Source organism: Chlorocebus sabaeus, chromosome 6 (assembly GCF_047675955.1).
Source record: "Chlorocebus sabaeus isolate Y175 chromosome 6, mChlSab1.0.hap1, whole genome shotgun sequence".
Classification (NCBI taxonomy): Eukaryota; Metazoa; Chordata; class Mammalia; order Primates; family Cercopithecidae; genus Chlorocebus; species Chlorocebus sabaeus.
This window is the reverse complement of record NC_132909.1, coordinates 57,331,486-57,354,414: the sequence shown is the minus strand read 5'-3', so window position 1 is coordinate 57,354,414 and position 22,929 is coordinate 57,331,486. Positions and strand designations below refer to the sequence as shown.

The window sequence follows — 22,929 nt, the reverse complement described above, 5'->3', positions numbered from 1 at the left end:
ACACAGAGCAGCAGACCCTCCTGAGGCGTGCTGAACAGACACAGAGCAGCAGACCCTCCTGAGGCGTGCCGAACAGACACAGAGCAGCAGACCCGCCTGAGGCGTGCCGAACAGACACAGAGCAGCAGACCCGCCTGAGGCGTGCTGAACAGACACAGAGCCCACATGCCCCACTGAGTGGCATGTCAGGAGCACGCTCACCCCCGGCCTCTGCTCTCTCCCCCAGGGATGCTCATTTTCTTGCCTCAGGCCCACAGCCACTGGCCAGCTGTGACCCTCAATACCTGCTCTGTGTATATGGGGAGGGCAGGGGTGTGCCTGCCTCCTGGAGCACTGCAAGGGCCACGACCCCATCGTTACAGATCAGGTGCCCCAGGGCTGCCCCTGGCAGGTGGGAGGGGCCTCACGTCTGCTGAATGGCACCATGGTTGGGCCTCTTGCCATGTTCCAAGGCCAATATTCACCTTGGGCACAGCACGTCCTGGAGACCTGACACCTCGGAGGCAGACCAGGTCGTGCTGGGCTCATACAGAGGGAAACTGAGGACTAGGACCCTCCGGTGAATGTGGCCCCCATGACCTGGGCCTCAGGCACCACAGCAGGGGGCAGCCCTTGGTAGGAGGCAGGCTGGCCGGCACACCCCACACACCTGCTCCCTGCACGGTGCCCAGAAAGGGTGGAAAGAGGGAAGGGCTCCCAGCGGGGAGCCCCAGCTGGGAACAGCCACTTTGCGCAGACTCCCAAGCAGCTAAAGCGCTAAATTGAGAAGATAAAACCCAGTCACTGGAAACAAAATGCTGTCAACCCTGAAACAGGAACCTTTATACACTCACAGGTGGGAGTTCCACAGCCAAAAGCTCGCCCTGGAGAAGGGAATGTTTCTGAGACTGCCACCCAGCCCCCCACACCCCGTTCACAACTGCTGGTTCACACTCCTGTGGGAAGGCAGCTGCCCCGTCTTACCAGCCCCAGGAGAGTTGGGAGGCCTGAGGGCAGGTGGGAGACCCGCTCACGGGTCAGGACCGGCCCTCTGCTCAGAAGTGGCCACGGCCGCTGCAGGCACGTTCCAGCATCTGGGCCACATACAGCATCCTGGTCTTTTATTTTATTATTATTATTATTTTGTGTGTGTGTGTGTGTGTGAGATACTGGGTCTTGCTCTGTTGCCCAGGTTGGAGTGCAGTGGTGCAAGCACGGCACACTGCAGCCTCAACTTTCCACCTCAGCTTCCCAAGTAGCTGGGACTATAGGTGTAAGCCACCAAGCCTGGTTAATTTTTTTTTTAATCATAAGTAGAGACAGGTCTCAAACTCCTGGACTCAAGTGATCCTCCCACCTTGGCTTCCCAAAGTGCTAGGATTACAGGTGGGAGCCACTGCGCCTGGCCTCTGGTAACTACTCTTCTCAATTCTGGGGGAGCAGGCACTTTTTTTACGGCCTCCACCTCACAATGTCTATTTTCACGAAATGCCCCACCCTGGCAAGAAAGCCACTGAATGGGATTCTTACAAAGCGGGGCCTCTGGCTGCAGCAGGCACTGGTTCCTTCTAGGAGATGCCCACTGGGGGTAGGAAAGCAGAGGTGCCAGGCCTGGGCTGGCAGGGACTGACCTTCTGCACCCTCGGCCTCCCGGCCGTGTGGTAGTGGCTGCGGCTCCTCCTCCTCCTCCTCGGGGTCAGCCTCTGGCCCGGCCTCCTCCTTCACGCTGCCCCCAGCCTCCTCCAGGAGCGTCGCCCCAGCCGTACCCTCCCCGGGGGACTTGGGGTCTTCGGGCTTGGGCTTCTTGGGCTGGCTCCGTTTCCGGTGAGACCTGGAGAGGGAGGTTTATCAGGCAGGAGGGGAGACCAGGGAGGAAGAGCCCTGGGTCTGTGCACTCGGTCTGGCAGCGCGCAGCCCCCGCCCACCCCCAGAAGAGTGCCCGACGAGCAGGAGCCTCCTGGCTGGAGGCCAGGGGTAAAGGGAACCCTGCGTGGGGTTCTGCTCTTACAGGGCAGGAGCTGTGTTGGGAGGAGAGACTAAAGGGAGACGGGGCAATGGACACGGTGGGGACGGTGTCAAGCAGGGGACGCTGATGACAGCTGGAGATGGGAAGCCGACTGACACCAGGTGGGATGACGGGCGGGACGGGGCGGCAAGAGCCGTGTGTGCCACGGGACAGAGACACAGGGAGTGTGAGCTCCGAGGGAAACAGCAGCTCATGGAAAATGCCTAGACGACAAACGGAACGAAAAAGACACTTACGACAGCCCCGGCCTTTTGGTCTGCTCTTTCTTCCTTTCTAGACTTGGTTTCCTCTCCTCCTCAGTCTTTTTCCAGTGTCTGTTTTCTTTCAGACTAATTTGTCTAGAATGTAAATTTCACGGGTTTTTTTCTCTAGGACTTCTGCTCAACTCCCCAGGACGCCTGGTCCTGGGCACCTGGCTCTGTCCCCGACTCCCTGGGTCCTCTCTCTGCAGCCTTTGAGGCGCATGGGAGCCCCAGCTCACACTCTGCTGCTCTGACCTGTGCCCACGCCCCAGGGTCTGCCAGGGCCTCCTCTGCACCCCGAGCCCAGGATCTGCTCACAGGGCAGGCGTTGGCCAAGAGGAGGCGCATCCTGTATGCCCAGCCTGGATACCCACAATCCCGGGGTACATCAGGGAGGTCCCGGTCCCTGCACACCAGCCCCAAGTGAGGGATTCAGCCCAAGGCTTACAAGCTTGGCTGAGCTAGCACTTCTTAGAAATGAGAGGGGGGGAGCTGAAAAAGGAAGGAGGAAAAGTGACAGCCGGGTGAACCTGCAGCTGAGCGGCCAGGGCCTCGCACCAGGTTCCCCCGGGGACCTCCAGGGCCTTTCCAGGAAGGAAGCAAAAGTTTTTGGAGATGCGGAGCGGGTGGCTCCCAGGGAGCTCAGGCAGAAGCTGGGAGTGCAGAGAAGCCGAGGCCTGGCGCCTCCCCTGGGCGTGTGATGTCTACACCTCCTCCAGGCCCACCCCCTGCAGCTGCCCTAAGCCCTGGCCTGGCCAGGGGCCTCACTAGGCCATGAGCTTGAGGCTGCACAGCCCGGCCCCCCGGAGGCCTTTCTCCCCTTCCCAGTTGAGAGCCAGCCGCGTCAAGCCCGCCAGCAGCCAGGCAGAGCTGGGAGCGCCAGTGTTTCCAGGACAATTACCAATGCCGGCTGCGGCTTCTGGGTGCTTCCCGTGTCCCCTGTCCCTGTGGGCTCAGACTCGGTCACCTCAATCCCACAGGGGTCCCTGTGGCAGCTGCCCCTCCAAGGACCAAGTGGTCACCAGGGTGGGGCAGGTTCATCTGATGGGGGTGGGGTGGGCCCGCTGGCGGGGCTTCTGTCACCAGGACCTCCTCGCCTCTGCCTGAGCCAGGCTGTCACATGGGCCAGCAGCAGCCCATGCTCCTTCAGGACACTCGGACCTGACCCCTGCCCACCGCTGCTCCCAGCCACTCTGCCCGCCCTGTGCTCCATGCTGGCTTCTGGGGCGCCTCCTCCAGGAAGCCTTCCTAGCACACTAGTCACTGCCAGTCCTTGCTCCTCAGCTGCCTAACTCGCTAGAATCAGTGCTCCCCGACGTCTGCAGCATGGCCCACCACAATGACTCAAGGCAGAAAGCGGGTGGCCCAGAGGCATGGCATCACACAGCATGCTGCACACAAGGTCGCTGTGGGGCAGCCGGGCGGGGGCGGGAGGCAGGCAGGGGCGGGCGTGGGGCCAGAGTCACTAACACAGGGAGCAGGAGGTGGGTGGGGGACACGGGAGCTGCCCCTGCCCTCCAGAGAACATTCTCCATAACAGCAGCCCAAGGACGGCTCCGGGCAGGCAGCCTCAGGCTCCACTTGAGGGCTAGGGAAATGCTGGGTACCTGCCCCATGTGGAGATAGCAGGCTCAGGAATAGGAAGCTTCAGATTGGCGCTGGGTGCAACTGGCTCTTGTAACCACTGTCATCCCAAGGTGGGCTGCCCTCCTGGTCTGGGAATGCCCCAGGGCTGCTGGGCCAGGATCCTACAGTGGACCCGCCCTGGTCCCAGACACCACCAGCAGAAGGGTGCCCTCCTACTCCACTCACCTGGCCTTGGCGGCCTCCAGCTCCATACTCCCTTCTCCCACCCACTGCAGTCCCTCCCTCCACTCCCACCCTGAAAACCCACCCTAGAGGTCGCTTCTGACCATGGCCCTCCCCTGCTACAGCCTTCCAGGTGCACCCCCACAGCCTTGAAGCCTTACTGTGTCTGCCCCAGAGGGCCCAGGACTGTCCTGGTGTCCAGCCAGAGCTCTGGGGCCTCATCCTTGCAGCCCAGCCCTTTCCTACCTGCAGCAGTGCCAGGCTGAGACCCCTGGGTCCCACACTACATGGAACTGGGTAGGGCTCAATACACAGACACAGCAAGGGGGGCACAGCCCACGGCAGAGAGGCATCCATCACTTGGGGCATCTGCGGGGTCCTAAGGGCACGCCTCTTCCTGACCCTGACATCTTCATCCCCTTTCGCGTGTTTCTGCACCCGATGCTTATTTCTGGGTCTGGCTCCCGGCACAGGTGCTGAGGGTGTGGCCGTCCTTGCTCGCCTCCATGACCGTCCCCTTCTCTCCCTGCACCTGCCACTGTCTTCCACTGCAGCCAAATTCCACGTGTACGCTTTTATGCCCCATAAACATTGTGCATCCATGAGCCACAGAGCAACTCGGGCTGCATTCCCCAACCCCCCCAACAGGGGTCTGGAACTGGCCTCAGGAAGACACCTAGCTTCCTTGGTATCTCTGAGCTCCCTGCCGTTGCTCTTAAATTCGTGCTGTGGTCTCCTGTGCAGGGTGTCCCCTTCTCTCCATGACACCCTAGGGGTCTTGGTTCCTTCTCCCATGATCTTGAGACTCCCCTTGACTCTCCTGGGTTAGATCTTGTTTCCTCAATCCCATGGCTTCCTTGGTTTACATCCTTGTTTAGCTGGAACACATCCCGCAGCAGCTTCCTGAGAAAGGAGATGGAATACGAGAGTCTGTGTGTCTAAAAAGATCCTTATTCTCCTCACACATTTCTTGACAATTTGGCTGGGTGAAAGATTTGGGGAGAATTATTCCTCTTCTGACTTTTGAAGGCCTTTTTCCTTTGTCTTTTAGTTTATGGCATTATGATTGTAGATCCAATGCTAATAGGGTCTCCTGTTCTTTTTTTTTTTGTAGAGACAGGGTCTAGCTATGTTGCCCAGGCTGACCTCGAACTCTTGGCCTCAAGAGATCCTCCTGCCTTGGCCTCCCACAGTGCTGGGATCACAGGCGTGAGCTACCATGCCCAGCCCCAGTCTGGTGAGCTGTTTAGTGATCTGTTTGCTCTGGAAGCTTTCAGGGCCTTTGTTTAATCCAGAAGTTGTGAAATTTCACAGCGATGTGTTGTCGTTTGGGTAATTTCCATTCTTGGGTGGACTTTCCGGACTTTTAAACCTGGAAATGCAAAGTATTTGGGTCCTGGGATACTTTTCTTTTTTTCTGAAACTCCTATCAGGGGCTAGATTTCCTGGACTATGCCTCTGACTTCCTGATCCTTCATATCTTCCAGCTCTGTCGGTCCGTCTGTGCTGTGGGAGGGGCTTCTTCAAGAGCCTCCCAATCCACCAGGGCGCTTCTCTCCTCTAGATGGTAACATCCGAGAGTCACTCGTTCCTGCAATGTTTCTTCTTCACAGCAATGGCTCTTCTTCCATAATGCAAAATCCTGGACCGCTCCAGGGCCCCACGCTCACTGCATCCTCCTTCCTCGGAGCTCTTCCCTTCTTCGCTGTGCAGGCCCTGCTTTGTCATGGGAGCGTGGCCGCCAATGTGTGGGGACCCCTGGCCATTGATCCCTCTGTGCACGGTGACAAGCCGTGTGTGAGATGGGCCTGGTGAAGGCAGTGGCAGGGGCTGCTGAGGGCAGGAGCCTGTGACTTTAGGGGAGCCCCAGTATCTGCATCTGTGGCTTTGCTCTACTGGGCCCCTTTGTTCTCTGGGAGAGGACCCCACCCCCTCTATTGTCTCTTCTGGCCTTGGGGGTGGGGGGACGTGAGGCTGGCAGCTGGGCCCCACTGCCAACCTCAGGAAGGCGCTTCCCTCCTGCCCAGAGCCACCCACTGCCTTCTGCTGGTTATCCCCGCATCCCTCCAGCCCCCCAGGAGCTGCCATGTCTGCCTGCTGTCTTTCTGCAGCCCCGTGGTGCGTTCCCCCTGCAGCCCCCCAGGAGCTGCCCACGTCTGCCCACTGTGTCTTTCTGCGGCCCCGTGGTGCAGACCAGCCGCTCCCTGCTGGCTGTCCTCCTGGTCGCTGGCCCAGGAGGTCTCCTGCCCACCCTTCTCTGCTTTTCAAAGCCTGTAGACATGCTCAGCTGCCACTGCCCCCCCTCCTGTTCTCTGCACTTCACTCTGTGGTGTTTCAGGGGCGTTTCAGGAGAGAGTGGAGATAAATAAGCACTTAGCCTGCCAGGCTTAACTGGACGCCCCTGGGCTCATTCCTATGAGCCAAATGTCGGGACGTAGTTCAGATAACTGCACTAATATTTCCAAGGTGGAAGCAGGTGTCCTTTGCAGCTTGTATGGCAGAAGGCGGGGTGGACGGCCTCCGGCCCTGTCACCCAGTAACACGGGCCACCTGCAGCAGCCAGAGTGGGACCGTCAGCTCTCAGTGCCGCGCTGGCTCAGGGCTTCTCACAGGGCGGGGAGGACTGGGGCTGCCCCAGGCTTAGGGAAGGCTGGGAGGTTGGCCCCAGACTGAGCCCTCAGAGCCGCCCCCCCACCCCCTGCCCCCAAGTGGCCCAGCGCTCCCCGCCCCCAAGACTAGACCCTGTGCTGAGGAATTTCACCTTCGAGAAAATGAACAGCAGCTCTAGGAAAGAGACAGGAGACAGTGACTGAGTCCCTGAGGCTGCACGCTCCCTGCAGGGGCTGGCAGGTCCCTGTGCTTGTGAGGTTCTGTCCCTGAGGGCTGAGGTCCCTGTTGGTGGGGAGGGCTCAGGAACGCAGCTGGGGTGCGCCAGCCCTGGCGGGAGTCAGGGCCAGAGGCGTGGTGGTGTCCTGCACTGCTGCGGGGGCGACAGGCCAAGGCAGAGCTGGAGGGGACAGGGAGCTCGGAGCTCGGAGGGGTAGGGGAGACGAGGCCTGGGCCCAGCCGGGCTCACAGAGCAGCCATGGGCCAGGGAGGCTGTGGTGAGGCGGGCGCACAGATGTCCTGCAGGGGGCGCGTACATGCTGGAGCATGTGTACATGGCGCTTCTCGCGTGGAGAGTCTGCACGGAGGAGCGCCGCGTGGGTGCCAGAGAGCACTGTGAGGGCTCCGGCTCAGGCAAGGCGAAGGAACGCACAGCAACACAACCCACCAGGAGCCAGGCTGCCGTTTTAGGCGACCCATCCATCAGGGGAAGAATACAAACAGCCCCCAACGCTCGCCCGACAAGATTTAGCTCCGGAAGAAACCCGTGTAAGGTGGCGGGCAGGGAGCAAGCCATGTCCTCTGAGGTCAGGCTGCTGTGCCGAACCATCCGCACCCCACAGTGCACCTGGTAAACACGTGGGGTCGTCCCACAGACACGCTGAGGGCAGGGAAGGCTGGACTGCACTGGGGTGAGGGCATGGCGCCCACCCTGATGCCATCCCTTGGTCTAGGGCAGGAGTTCCCACCCGCGGAACTGGGCGACGTCTGGGGATATCTGTGGTTGTCACGACTTGGGGGGTGCTCCTGGCATGGAGTGGGTGGAGGCCAGGGACGCTGCTCAGCACCCTGCAGGGTCCAGGATGCTCCCCCCACCAGAGAAGGATCCAGCCTGTGTCCACAAGCCCCTTGTCTGGGAGACAGAGCCAGTCAGTCCACCGTGTCTCCCGATCCAGCCTGAGCTACAGATGCTCAGACACGGCTGCCCTGGCCCCATGATACTCCCTGAGGAGGGAGCCTGGGTCAGGGGAGAAGGCAGGCCATGTGGAGAGAGCACTGCTCAGGGAAGAACCAACCACCTCCCCGGGGGCGGGAGGGGCAGCCTGGGCTTTGAAACGTGAGTCACCCATCCGCCTCTCCAGAGAAAAGCACCCCAGATGACTAAAAAAAAAAAAAAAAATAAGCGAATCAGCCTTGTTTTACATACTGAAGGCTTTAAAGAAAACTACATCCTTGGGAAGCTGCCTTCATTTGTTTTTCAGGCTCGCTGCTGGGGGAAGGCAGCCCCCAGAATGGCAGTGCACGGGAGAGGGCGGGAGGGGGCTCCTGGGGGGAGCAGGTCATGACTAGGAGCGAGGGGGCGGCTGGGGCAGGGAGGCCAGGCCGTGCAAGGGCTGGTTCTGGGGGGTCCACTTCCTGCGTGCAAAGACAGTTCCAAGCAGCGGTGAGCGCAGTGGCTTCTGCATCTCCTCCTGGCAGGCAATTTAGACGGCCTCTAGTCCCATTCCACTCCTGGAACGTGGTGCCGGTTTATTGGCAATCCGCTCTGTTGACCAATTAGTCTGAGCCACAATCAATTAACCATTATGCAAATAGCGCGTCCGGCTGGGCCTGGGAGCTGGGTGCACGAGTTCTGTGCCGGTGTGGCCGCCTGGAGTGGCCTCCCCAGGAGGCGGCTCTTCACGAGGAGCAGGCAGGCGGCAGGAAATCAAAAGGACAGATCACAAGAGCAGAAGAGACAGCTTCACCTCGGCGGGGCTGTCAGGAGGGGCTGCAAAAACACTCGGGGCGGAGGGAACATTCTCCGAGACAGGCTGCGGGGCGGGGAAGACAGAGGAGGCCCAGGCAGATGCCCAGACCACCCAGGAGTCCAGACTCACAAACAGATGCACGTGCTAAAAAAGAAGGTGCCCAGTTAGAGGAGAAGTTACTGGACCAGGAGTGACTTTTCAGAAACCAGTTCCAAGGCCTGTTTCTTCAGAGTGTGGTGAGGGCCGAGGCTGAGCCGCCCCCAACCTTGGTGCTCAGTGGCGGGGTCTCGAGTGGGCACCATCCATCGCCAGCTGGGCACCATCCATCGCCAGCTGGGATGAGATCAAGCCAGCAGTGACTGGATGGCTGCAGAACGAAGGCCACTGCTCAAAGCGAAGGGGGAGGCTGCCCCTACACCAAGGCCACCACTGTAGGCCCAAAGACCAGACCTGCCAGCAGCTAGTCTGGGTACGGCCCACAAGGTAGGAACAGTGTTTACAGGTTTTTTTTCCCCAGAGAGACAAGGTCTTGCTCCGTCATTCAGGCTGGAGTGCAGTGGTATGATCTCAGTTCGCTGCAGCCTCCACCTCCTGGGCTCGAGTGATCTTCCCGTCTCAGCCTCCTGAGTAGCTGGGACCACAGGAGCACACCACCGCACCCGGCTAATTTTTAAATTTTGTTTAGAGATGGGGTCTCAAGATGTTGCCCAGGCTGGTCTCAAATTCCTGGACTCAAGCAATCCATCTTCCTTGGACTCCAAAGCGCAGAGATTACAGGTGTGAGTGACTGTGCCTGGCCAATATTCACATTTTTAAGTGGCTCAAAACAGAAAAATTATAATATTTGGTAGCATGTGAAAATCATGAGATCCGGATTTCAGGGTCTGTAAACAAAGCTTCATGGACACAGCCCCGCACATTTCTTCTCTGTCTATCATCTGCAGGGGTCTTGAGATGCCATGAGGAGTCGAGACATCGAGACACAGGAGGTCTGGCCTGCAAAGCTGCCAAGTCACAAACGTTTGCTCTCCGGCCCTTCCCAGGAGCAGTCGCTGAGCCCACTCCGTGCCGTCCCTCCCGGCTCCAGCTCGTGCTCAGGGGCTCCCTGAATGTTTCTTGGGCACCAAACAGCAGTGAGATCTGTCGACAATTGTGCCGAGAGCAGCTCAGAGCCTGGAAGCCTGGACGCTTCCCAGAGTGGGGACCAGGGACGCCAGCACTCGTCTTCACTCTGGGCATGAAGTGGACCTCCTCCTTGGCTGGGACCTGCCTCCGTGTCCCCACGGCCTCTTGCAGTCGGAAGCCAAGAGGCTGCAGACGCTCTGCCCTCTCCTCCAGGCAGACACCAGACACCTGGCTGGAGGGTCTGTGCGGCAGTGGAGACACCGATGCGCAGGGAGGGGTTCTGAGTGGGAGGAGGGCATCCAGGGTCATGCCAGGAGCCAGCCTTCTGCAATCCTCTCCACGATCTCAAATCCAAGCAGCACCTTTACACCGAAGGAGCAACCGCAGACACGGAAGGGCAGGGGTTCTGCAGCCCACCCAATGCCATGTGAGTCCTTGCACGGGACCCGCCTGCTCTCAGTGCCAGGGAGGGGCCTGAGGAACCCGACAGCAGAAAGGCCGCGAGTGAGAGGGACAGGGAACCATGTGGCCTGGTGACTCTGCTGAAGCAGTGGCATGGGGCCTGGAAGCATGCCATGCTGAGGGTCAGCCTCCTGGTGGGGACATGACAGGGAGTATGGGGACCCCGCGCGTGTGAACGGCACAGACACTGCCCGCCGGAGCAGGGCCCACCCACCCCAGCAAGGCAAGGCCTCGAGAAAACACTGTCTCAGACTCGAGGAGAAACAGACAGAACAGGAGGAGGAGAACGAAAGAGGAGGCGGGGTGGGAATAGGAAGAAAGGGAGGAGCGGGACACAGCCTGGAGTCCCTGCCGGTGGGAAAGGGCCTGGGCCACCCGGCAGGGCCACCCTCCGTCACGCTGGGCCAGTCACACGGCAGCCCCTTGGCAACTCACCTGCGGAGGAGCTTGGCCTTCAGCGAGGCCCGGGACGCGCTCCAGGAGCTCAGCTCGGGGCTGGTGAGCGCCGTGGGCCGTGTGTGGTCCAGCACCGTGAGGTCCTTGCCCTGCTTCCACAGCTCGTAGCGCTCAGGCTGCAGGATGCGCACGAACACGTCCATGGAGATCTTGACCATGTCCTTCCGGCACGTGCACTGTGGCAGGAGACAGGCACCTGAGCCCCTCCCTGCACCACACCTGGATGGCTGGCTCCACACACCCCACTCCAGAGCAGGTAGGGCCCACGGCCCGGGCCTCCCACACCCCATCCCACCACTGAGCTTTCCGCTTCTAGAACATTTTTCTTTTCAAGACAGGGTCTCACTGTCACCCAGGCTGGAGCGCAGTGGTACAATCATGGCTCACTGCAGCCTCATCCTCTCAGGCTCAAGCGATCCTCCCGCCTCAGCCTCCTACGTAGCTGGGACTACAGGAACCCACCAACACGTCTGGCTAATTCTTAGACTTTTTAGAGATGGGGTCTCGCTATGTTGTTCAGGCTAGTATTGAACTCCTGGGTTCAAGTGATCCTCCTGCCTCAGCTTCCCAAAGCCCTGGGATTACAGGTGTGCACCACCACTCCAGGTCTGTTTCTAGAACTTCTATCACAAGTCAGGAAATGGCGTCCCCCAGTTGTGAGTCCCTGGTTTGCCTCCATGGAGTTGTAATGGCCACTGAACAAACACCCAAGAGAAACGGGGGCTGGGCGCATGGCTCGACGAGGGGCCTGAGGTTCAGGGCTGGGCACCACCCCACGCACAGTTGTCCAGAGACCAGCGAGGCTGAGATTCAGATGCCTCCTGTTGGTTCAGGCAAAAATCTCCCTCCCATCAGATGCGGTTGCCCCCAGGTAGGTAAAAATGGATACGGAGTATTTTATAACAGCAATTGTTCCAAGAGGGTTGGAGAGAGGGGAAATGATGGCAGTCCCCAAAGAGCTGAGAGAAGCGACAGGAATCCCGGAATGTGACAATGGCCCCTCAGGAGGCCTCACGAGGGCAATGGTGGCCCACAGGCTCCCGCACACGTCACCTAACTGCCGCCAGCTTGCAGGGCTGGAGGGACGCCAGTGTTAATGAAGAACACACTGGGGGTCTGGGAGGCTCAGGGACTTAGTGGCTATGAAAGGACATGAACATGCCACGTGCTGTGGCCGGCTTGCCTGGGGTCTTGCGGGAATTGAGCAAACACCCAATAGGAATTTCCTGCAGCCCTTGTGTCTGGGAACCTCAAGCGAGTGTCAAGGATGAGCTGAAGTCCCCTCTAGCTGCCTCCCGGGCAGACCCGCCGCTCTCATGCCCTCAGCCCTTCCCAGGTCACTGTTCCTGGTGGCTCTGCTGCTGCATCACTTTGGTCACACGGGGCACTGTGAAGGATGTTCTGCAGGTGACCTGGTGACACTCAACATCGCAGGGACTTGGGGCCAGAGAAGCCAGGCCCCAGAAGGCATGAACAGGGCAACACAGGGAGACCCTGTTTCTACAAGGCATGAACCCAGATGCCCAAGCGGCAATTCCCACCATGGCATTCACATCCCAGGAGGCGGCCAGGAAGCTCTGGTCTGTTGCTTACCCGCTCAGATGCGGCTGGAAAAACACCAGCCTCAAGAGGAAGGGGGAAAGGGCAGGGCTGGCAAACAGTGTCACACAGGCCCAAATGCTAAGCGTTTTCAGCTTCGAGAAACTCTGCCACCATGTCTCAAAAGCATCACAGACGATGGGCAAATGCATGCACGTGGTTGTGCTTTAATAAAACCATTGACAAACACAGGCCAGGGCCAGAGTTGACCCACGGGCTGCAGTTTGGAAACTCCTGGTCTAGACTCTAGGGGACAAAGTATCCCTGGGAGTCTCCACAGGCATGGGGGAGGGCCATGCAGAAGCTCGGAGGGTGAGGGGCAGAGGCACGGCCTCTCCCCTGAAGGGGGCACAGCCCTTGTCTCCTGCTGGGGAGAGGCAGGCCCAGGGACCACATGCCAGACACAGACTGCCCCCACCTCTGCCAACCCTCATCTCAGCCTCAGAAGCCCACGGGGAACTTTCTGCCTCTCCATCAAACACGCAAAGGAGCAGCCCATTTCCAGACATCACGAGACACTCTTCCGTTTCAAGTGCCTCTCTTGCTGTCACCACCCGTGCTCCACGGGATGAAGGAAACGGGAAGGGAAAGACTTCATTCCACGCGACTATTCCCTTGCCCCGACAAACCTTTCCAGGTGGCCCGCCCTTTGCTTGGAGACACTGACCTATTTACGACCCCAAATCTGAAGCTGTGGGGTTGGGGACGGCAGAAACCTTCCTGTGGAATTTCCTGCAGCTCGTGCCTCCTCCCACCTTCCCCAGCCCTGAGGGAGCCATGGAACCTTCTGCTGGATCCAGGAGCAGGGGCTTGGGAACAGTTAGAGCCCGACCATGCTGAGCAGGAGGGAATATTTACGGCCAAGCAATTCCCAGCAAACTCAATTCATTTAATGAAAGATGGCGCGGGAGAGAAAGGCTGGCGGTGTCACTTGGCCGTGGAGTGGCAGGAGCACAGATGGTGCACGCGTTTCAGACTCCTGGCCGGGCCGGCCGCCCCGGCATCCCCATCCACAGCAGCTTAGGGGATTTGTATTGAGCGGCTTTGCAATTGCTTTTCCTTAAGTAATTAAAAAAAGCACCTGTGTGCACCCGTGGAGGGGGACAGGCAGACACGCTCCATGGAGCACACTGCCGTGGCCTGGAGCCCGGCCTGAGCCCCCTCGCCCGGCTGGGGATGGCCAGGCTCCAGAGATGCGTCCCCTGCCCTGGGGGCTGGCGCCACTGTCAGGACAAAGCTGCTGGTGCCAGCCCGCCCACGGCTGGACTGGAAGGAGGTGGCAGCTGGGGGCACTTCTGCGGGTCTCCACTTGGCCCTGCAGGGAGCTGGGGAGCTGGGACACCCAAGAAGCGAACAGCAGGAAGGAGGCAAGGCCGGTGGGTCGCGGGGAGGGAAGCACGGCCTCGTGGATCGAGGACACAGGGCAGTCACTTCCGAGTGCTGGGCAGCTCAGCAGGGCCACAGCATGGGAGAGAAACCGCTAGGGCTGGTGAGGAGACCCAGCTCCCCTCAGCAGCAGCCTCCTGCTGAACATGCCCAGCCCCCACTGCAAGCCACCAACTCCGGCCTCTTCTGATCGGCTGCGCGCCTGTGGGAGCCACGTGCCCATGAAAAGGGGAGCCAGGCACGTGAGGACTTCTGTGGGCTGTTCTTTCTTTCTTTTTTTTATTTTGAGATGGAGTCTCGCTCTGTCGCCCAGGCTGCAGTACAGTGGCACGAGCTCGGCTCAGTGCAAGCTCAGTCCCCCGGGTTCACGCCATTCTTCTGCCTCAGCCTCCCGAGTAGCTGGGACTACAGGCGCCTGCCACCGCGCCCAGCTAATTATTTTTTTTGTATTTTTAGTAGAGACGGGGTTTCACTGTGTTAGCCAGGATGGGTCTCAATCTCCTGACCTTGTGATCCGCCTGCCTCGGCCTCCCAAAGTGCTGGGATTACAGGCTTGAGCCACCGCGCCTGGCCAGGGACTTCTGTGGGCTGTTCTACTGTGGCTGGGAAGGGTTCAGAGCAGGCTGGAGGGAGCGCCACCACAGAGTCCTCCGGCAGGGCGGACCTCATTGTCTATTTTCATTCATTAGCAAGGCCCCTGACTGTCCTCACCACAGCCCTGTCTAGCTCCCCACTCTCTGGGACACGCGTCTCTGCAAGGCTGTGCAGGAGTGACTGGAGGGGATGGGCCCTGCCCGCTACAGTTTCCTGCTCCCCGACTTGGTGGTCCTCTGTCAGCACTCGCGACAGAGAAGGAAGGTGCCATCTGGGGGAATCTGGCCGTGTCATTAGTTTCTGACGGAGAAATCAGGCACAAACAGGGCAAGAGGAGGTCTGCGCAGCCCCCAAAGGCCTGAGCACGCCCCAGGGCCCTATGTTCCATCATGTGGCGTGATTCACGCAGCCACCAGAGCCGTGTGTATGGGTGAGGCCGCCCTGAGAGCTGTGGGGGAAGCTGGGCGAGTCTGGCTAAGGCAGGGTGGCGGTCCAAGACCAGGAGGTGGGGACTCAGGTGAGGAACGTGGAGCATGAAGCCAGGGTCCCACCGCTACTCTCCACTGAGGGTCTTTGTTCCCAAATACGCCGCATTCTCTGCGGGTCACGGCCCCAGGTTGCCCAGCCTTGAGATCAGCCTCTCATCGACAGGTTGGGCCCACCAACTGCAGGTTCTCTGCCCCCACCACTCTCCCCAGCGCTAAGGTCCTGGTCTCACTGCTCTGGGTTGGGCTCAAACCCATAAGCTTCTTCTTGTTCCCGGGTGAGGCCAGCAGAGCAGAGTCTCAAAGCAAGACCACCCCTCTTGGTGCCCCAGATGCCAAGCAGAACCGGGTTCTTGGACAGTGCTCATGTCAGGGGGTGGCCTGACCACCCTGCCAAGTGCACCTCTGGGGACCTGGACGGCGCCGCTTGCCAGCGAATCAGCAGAGGGAGAGGTCGCTGCTGGGTCCTGTGGAATCCCCCAGAGGAGGACGGTGGGTCAGCATCGCAGCCCCTACTTGGCCCCCAGTAAGCGCGGAGCAGACCCTGGCAGCCTTGGGAGGATGCAGGGAGGAGACGAGCAGCTCTGCCAAGCTGCAGACGACGGGCGGAACGTGGATCTTTGCACACTCCGGGCAAGCTCGTCCCTAACCTCCCCCTGCCCGTGATCTCGCCTGAGGAAGGAAGGAATTCAAAGACGTCCTTTGCTTTTATATTGAAAGACAAGTATGCTTGCGCACACACACACATCACAATGACTCTAACCAAACCGTTCAACCGTCGTGGACAGAATAAATCAACGACACACAACAGGGAGGCGTGCGCTGGGAAGATGCGGTCTACAGGACCCTTTCAATGACAGAAACGTCCTCAGGATGTGTCTGTTATCTGAAGAAACACAAAATGCATAGTCATGAATACAACAAGAGCCCAATTATGGGCAGAGGTCTCTAAAGAGAATGCCCACAGTGCATGGCCAACTTGGGCTGATGATGCAGAGGGCACAGGACCCAGAGTGGGGCCGAGCAGGAGGCCAGGGCTCTCCATGCCTGGAGCGGGGCTGCTTCCTGGCAGGGGCAGTCAAGAGGCCCAGAAGCCGGTGGTGGGGTGTGCGCGGCCGCCATGCTCAGTACAAACTGGGACTGCCGCCCATGTCCACACAGACACACCTGCATCAAAACACTCACTGTGGTTCTTTCAATTGTGGGAGTAAACACTTCTGTCCTACTTATTTATCAATCTCTTTATTGAGGAGGCATATCACCTAAGGTGGGCCCATGGGCCACATCTGGCCTACCACTTGTTATTTGTGAAGTTTTATTCACACAGCCATGCCCGTTCGTATCATCCACAGCTGTGTTCATGCTACAAGGGCAGGGCGGAACACTCACAATGGGGAATAGCACGGCCTGCAAAGCTGCAAACAGTCACTATCAGGTCCTTCACAATAAATGGGCTGGCTCAAATGGTGGCTCACACCTGTCATCCCAGCACTTTGGGAGGCTGAGGCAGGAGGATTACTTGAGCCCAGGAGTTCAAAACCAGCCTGGGCAACATAGCAAGACACTGTCTCTACAAAAATTTATTTTTAAAGTTAGGTGAGTGTGGTGGTTCATGCCTATTGTCCTGGCTACTTGGGAGGCCGAGGTGGGAGGATCATCTGAGCCCGGGGGGTTGAGGCTGCAGTGACCCGTGACCATGCCACAGCTCTCCAGCCCGGGCGACAGACTGAGACCCTGTTTCAAAAGAAAAAGCTTGCTGAAGCCTGACTTTTATGAGGTTACTTTTCCAGTGTAACTCGCAGTGTAACAGCCTCAGGGTGAACGTCACGTCCCACAGACCAACTTCAGCACACTCTGGGAGCGATCGCAGGTGTGTCTGTGTGGACGTGGGCAGCAGTCCCCAGTCTGTACTGAGCATGGCGGCCGCACACGCCCCACCACCGGCTTCTGGGCCTCTGACTGCCCCTGCCGGGAAGCAGCCCGGCGCCAGGCATGGAGAGCCCTGGCCTCCTGCTCGGCCCCGCTCTGGGTCCTGTGCCCTCTGCATCATCAGCCCAAGTTGGCCATGCACTGTGGGCGTACTGCCCCCGGAACCCAGGTGCAGCTCAGGGAGCTGGGACCACCACACCTCAGCCTCATGGGGGCCTGGATCCTGCTGCCTGGATGGTGCCCAGGGGGTGCGACTCTCTCAGCCTCACCACCTGACCCAGCTCTAAACTCCCAGAGCCCACAGACTTCGCACATTCCAGCTGGGACAGCCCCAGTTGTCTTAATGAGCCCAGACACTCATACATGGGAGAAAACAGCAATTCAGGTCCCTGAAATGACAACTTCGGGACCCAGAGTCAGGCCCAGGGTGTGAGGGTGTCCATTATCTCCGTGACATCAGTTCCAACACGCTCCACCTAAAAACAGTCCTATTTTGGAAGCTCCCAAGGGACACACACGAGGTCCGAATCCTGGAAGTGGCATTCCCAGACAAACCCCCTTCCAAGCCAGAGCATCCCTGCGCCTGCTCCTTGCTGGGCTGAGAACTGTGGCTTAGAATTGAAAGCAAGTTTTAAGGAACTTTAATTTCACAAGATTTTAGTTGCTGGGGGAAAAAAAAAAAAAGGTACCGATCTTAGATTAGGTTCTGCAGTTGTGGCCATAAAAACCCAGAGCAAAACGGTTTCTAACTTTTAGTTCAAAAAGAGTCACGTCTCCCAGGTCCGAACTATAATAGGCTCTGAATTAATAAGTCTGAATTAATGTAGTTTTACCATGCATTGCCGGCCCCTGCCCTGAAGCAGCTCATAGTGTAACTGGGAGACAAAACAAACACATACGAGAAGCCAAGGGAGCCAGGGGAGCCGGGAGCAGAACGGGGCCGTGTGCCCAGGAGCTGCACCGGTATGCCTGCTCGTCCTGTTGTTGCCGGGGTGGGAGTGCACCAGCCGGAGCGAGCGCCTCTGCTTCTCGGGGTCCTGCCACTGGGACTCATTGGCCAGGGATTCGGCCAGCCTCCCTGCCACCCACCCAGCAGCCACAGGACACTTTTCTCCAGAGAAAAAGGGGAGGGCCAGGCTGCAGGCACCCTGCCCCTCACGCATCCCATGATGTGCGGGTGGCCAAGCCTCAGGAGCTTGGAAGCCACTAAGAAGGTGGCTGGCCTGCCCTGGCTCTACAGAAGGTGGCCGTGCACCCCTGTGCCCCATGTCACCTCCTTTAGGACAGGGCAGGATGGGGAAGGGAATCGGGAAGGGAACAGGGTGTGGAGCGAGCCTCACAGAGCAGAAGCCAGGCCCCCTGGGCTCGGGGCCGTTCCCTGCATCCTTCTCCAACACGGACCCTCCTGACGTGACTAACATGAGTCTCCACTGACAGATGCTGTCACAGACCCTTAAGAAAGACCTGGGGTGGAGAGAGGGTCTAGCAGGAGGCTCGATCAGCTGCAGCTGCTGTTTGCAAATGACAGGCCCGGGATTGATGGCCGTCGAGTTCAGGGGACCTGGACTAATCTCAGCACGGCTGCTGGCTGGCTGGCCCCTGTCACCTGGTGCCCAAACACCAAGCCAAAGAGCTAGAAGCAGCGTGGCCGTCATCTGCCCCTGAAGGCTGACGCATCCAACAGCCCGATATTCCCGACGCAGGCCTCAGAGGACCCGCTGCAACATTCCCAGGAAAATCCAAAAGCGGGCAGGGTTGCGGGTTTGCCTCTGGTTATGCAGAGCAGGGCCCGATGCAGACAAATAGATTTGTTTTTTCCAACGCATGAAAAAAAGAGAAATCAGAATGTCGATGGGCTCGGAGCTGGCAGTCGCAGAGCCCAGGGCCTGCTTCAGGATGTTGTGCCAACCGAAATTGGCTCGTGTGGTGCCTGCTGCAGACAGCAGGGGAAGGGGTCAGAGAGTCCAGGGGTGGCCAGGCCTGCCCGGTGCCTGCAGGAAGCGAACACTGGCCCTGGGCTCTGCACACTCACCGGCCCCACTGGCAGCAGTGCCTTCCAAAAGGGGGTGCCACCAACTGCCCCACACACCCTGCCCTGTCCTGCAGGCTGTCACAAGACTGGCCTGTGCAGAAGGGGTGGGTGCGTGGTGGGCAGGGCCGTTGCCAGGAGAGGCGGCTTTGGCTCCATCATGCACTCCCCCAGGGCTTTAAAGTGAAATAAATTTAACCTTTTCATGGGAATAAATATTAATGCCCAATAAAACCTGGAGATCTTATTACTTAGCATCGCCATAGCACCGGACGTGCAGAGCTCTTCACTGCTCAGACTGCTCCCAGGTAGGCCGGGGGAAGGGAATGGGGAGAGAGACACTGATGTCAGGGGCCACATCCACAGGCCACAGTGGACCAGGGCTCTCCGGTGGGCGGGGCAGGTGCCACACCCACCACCCGCCACCCATCGCCCCCCACCCATCGCTGGAGAAGGGAGAGCCTGAGGGGAACCGGGGCCTCAATTCCCTGCTGTGGTACAAGATCCCTCAGACCAGCAAGAGACCGGGAGGGGCCCCAGAGGCCACCCCAGCCCTGGCCCCATTCCTCTCCTGCTCCCCTGGCCTGTGGAGGCTCAGCCCCTCTCCCAGACTTCCGAGGGGTGCCCAGCTCCACCCTCCCCCAGGCTCCGGCCTTCATCGTTGGCGACTTCCACATTGACCTGCTGATCTTTCAAGGGACACCGAGAAGGCCCCACTGCCTCCACTCCCTCCACTCCCTGCCAGGCAATACCATGCCCCTCCTGGGCAGCCAGAGGCAACTGCAAGAAGGAGGCCACGCTCACGGCACCTGGCTGTAAGTGACGCCCTCGTTGGTTGCCAAGCCCACGCCACCCATCTCTCTCCTGAAGCCACGAGAAAGCGGCTTTAGGGAGGACACACCTGCCAGGACAGGGAAGACAGAAAAGGAGACGACGGCAGGCTGGTGGTGGGACGTGGCGAGTAGGCTGACAGCCACCAGGGGCCGATCCCAGCAGAGACACGGACGGTGGTGGCGGGAGCACACCTCATGCCTCACAGCCCAGGATTCCCTGGAAACGAGGGTGGGATCGCTCACCACGGAGGTCTGGGCGAGGACTGCTGGAGCACCCAACCCCTCCTGGCGCCCTGGTGGCCACCTGTCCCTCCTCGCTGGACTCCATAGGCTCATTTACTGGAGAGGCCAGAGAAGGTGGGTGTCTAGGCTGGGGACCCTGGGCACAGTGGAGGATGTGGGTGCCACCCTTAGGAGCCCAGGCAGGAGGCTGGAGGGCTACTCCCTGTGCAATCTGGCTGGCCCAAGGGGAGAGACCCAAAGGGCCTGATGTGGGCCCCCCCATAACAGCGCACCCAAGTATCCCAGGGTAAAGCACCGAGTGAGCCCCTCCCCGCCCTTCCCCTGCCTCCACAGCCCACCCGGATCTCCCCGGGTAAAGCACCGAGTGAGCCCCTCCCCGCCCTTCCCCTGCATCCACAGCCCACCCGGATCTCCCCGGGTAAAGCACCGAGTGAGGCCCTCCCCGCTATCTCCTTGCATTCCGAGCCATCATCAGCCTCCGTTGCCCACTTGGGTTTTTGGGGGTTTTTTTGAGACAGAATCTCACTCTATTACCCAGGCTGGAGCTGGAGTGCAGTGGCGTGATCACAGAGGCGCGCTGTAGACTCCAAGTCCTGGGCTCAAGCAATCCTCCTGCCTCAGCCTCCCAAAGTGCTGCATTACAGGCGTGAGCCACTGCACCCAGCCCCTCACTTGTAATCATTACACTCGATCATTATCCCCAAGCCTCAGAGAGATGGGCCTGCACTATGATCCCCAGAGATCAAAATAAACAATCAAAAAAAAAAAAAAAAAAAAAAACTGGTAAGAAACAGAGAACAGAGAAGATATTTTCCTTTTTCTTTTTTGAGATGGAGTCTCGCTCTCGTTACCCAAGTTGGAGTGCAATGGCGCAACCTCGGTTCACTGCAACCTCTGCCTCCTGGGTTCAAGTGATTCTCCTACCTCAGCCTCCTCAGTAGCTGGGATTGCAGGTACCCACTGCCACACCCAGCTAATTTTTTGTATTTTGAGTAGCAACGGGGTTTCACCACGTTGGCCAGGCTGGTCTTGAACTCCTGACCTCAGGTGATCTGCCTGCTTCGGCCTCCCAAAGTGCTGGAATCACAGGTGTGAGCCATCATGTCCAGTCAGAGAAGACATTTTCAAAAAGAATTTAAACCTATCATCAATCAATATCCTCAGAAATAAAAGATACTACATCATGAAAGAAGAAGAGGGCTTCACTCTAGCCTAAGACCCTGTCTCATTCCAGAGTGAGATCCTGTCTTGAAAACAAGAACAACAACAATAACAACAACAACAAGACAAAGTAGAAAATGGAGGTGGGGAAGATAAAGAAAGTGGAACACTAGTTCTGAAAGCCCAACAGCGAGTGACAGGAGTTTGAAACAGAAACAAGAAAATAGAAACAGGAGAGCAAATAATCAACGAAACCATTCAAGAAAGTTTACCAGAATCATGGGAAAGGTTGGAAAAGATGGATGGAAAAGCCCAAGGACGGGGAAGTGACAAAAATCAGACATGTACCAGGTACCCAGTGAGGGGACTTCAGGACACTTGGGACACAAAGAGGGTTCAATAAGCTTCCAGAAGGGAGAAAAACAGGTTCCACACCAAAGATGAGGAATCAGAGGAGCATCTTTGTGCCAGCAGCACTGAATGAGAACCATGGATGGGTGTGGTCTTCGAAGGGACTTCAATACCCAGCCAAACTATCCACCACAAAGACAGCAGCTTTTCCTGCACAAGTTCTTCTACTTTGTTGCCTAACCATCCTGTGGAGTTTTTGGTTTCATTTTCAATTTCTGCCCTTTCCTTATTTTTCATGGTTCTGGAGGCTGGAAAGTCCAAGATCAAAGCACCAGCAGATTTGGTGTCTGGTGAGGATCACTTCTTGGTTCCTAGACGGTGCCTTCTCACTGTGTCCTCCTCTGGTGGAAGGGGTGAGGGAGCTCTCTGGGGGCTCTTTTATAAGGGCTCTGATCTCCTCCCTGAGGGTGCCACCCTCAGGCCCTGTTTTCAAATAAGAAAACTCTCAAAACTTTACTGCCTGTGTTCCTTTCTCAAGAAGCCCCTGGAAGGTATGTCCCTCAGAAATGAGGTCACAGCAGGTGTGGAGGCCACAGCAACTCCATCTTGGATACTAACCTGCCATGCTGGCTTCTGATTAACCCCTATTCTGGGAAGGCCTCTGAGATTTCCAGTTCATCTACCGCTCCTTGTATAAGAGCAGGTACTTACTGTAAATCTTGCCCTTTGGTCAAATGGCCCTGAGGTTTCCATATTTCAATTGTCTTGCGCATCCCTGAACCACCCTTCCCTATGGTATATAAGCCCTGGGTCTGGGGATGATGGTGCAGGGATCCACCATCTTGTCTCACTGTTGCCACCCAAGACGCAGACATGGCTTCTCTTTGTAAATCCTTATTAAATGTTTCTCTCTGAGAAACTGAATGCCAGCCTCTTTCTTTAGCCTCTCAGCATCCTTGGACCTTGGGGTAGATTTGCACAGACCTGCTCATCATGTTTAAAGAGAAAGGAAACAAATGGGCCTTCTGGCACACCACAATCCTCTCCACTGCCCACTGCTACCCAGTGTGTGCCCAGTACTACCAGAACTGGAAGTTGTTCTATGTGACCCAGGTTCCCCTCAAAGTATGTCTGCCAACTGGAAAGAAAGCAGCAACTAAAGGCTCAGAAATCCACCCTGCACATTCCTCAGAGGCAAGGATGAGGGAAATGGCATGTAAGGAAGTGACTGTGATGAACCTTTTGTCTTAGTCCATTCTTGGAACAAAATACCATAAGCTGGGGGCTTATAAGCAAATTGCTTATTTCTTATGGTTCTGGAGGCTGGCAAGTCCAAGATCAGGACACCCGCAGGTCTGGGGTCTGGTGAGGGTCACTTCCTGGTTCTTGGCATCTTCTCACTGAGTCCTTTCATGGTGGGGGGGGGGCGAGGGAGCTCTCTGGGAGCTCTTTCATAAGGCCACTGATCCTATCAATGAGGGCATCACCCTCATACCCTCATCGCCTCCCAGAGGCCCCATCTCTTAATACCATCACCCTAGGGAGGGGTATGAGGACTCGACAGATGACTCTGAGGGGACACAGACCTTCAGTTCATGGTCCCTTTCTAGGGAACTAGGTGGACCAACCTCGTGCTGCCGGGG

General features: G+C 58.1%; 1 protein-coding gene and 1 pseudogene across 3 annotated transcripts in view; both read right to left on the bottom strand.

Annotated features, from left to right (window-relative positions):
• The window catches only part of KDM4B (lysine demethylase 4B), a 184,648-nt gene that overhangs the window by 32,451 nt on the left and 129,268 nt on the right, over nucleotides 1-22,929 (bottom strand). The window contains exons 10-12 of one of the 3 annotated variants that reach the window (XM_007994886.3): nucleotides 10,656-10,852; nucleotides 2,242-2,343; nucleotides 1,611-1,810 (exon numbers count right to left, since the gene is read on the bottom strand). In XM_007994886.3, coding sequence (XP_007993077.1) covers nucleotides 1,611-1,810; nucleotides 2,242-2,343; nucleotides 10,656-10,852 — 499 coding nt within the window. Of the gene's footprint in view, nucleotides 1-1,610; nucleotides 1,811-2,241; nucleotides 2,344-9,335; nucleotides 9,630-10,655; nucleotides 10,853-22,929 lie in introns of those variants that run through there. The other 2 variants (XM_007994888.3, XM_073017075.1) reach the window with 2 other exon arrangements.
• Nucleotides 5,153-7,972, bottom strand: LOC119622437 (uncharacterized; annotated as a pseudogene).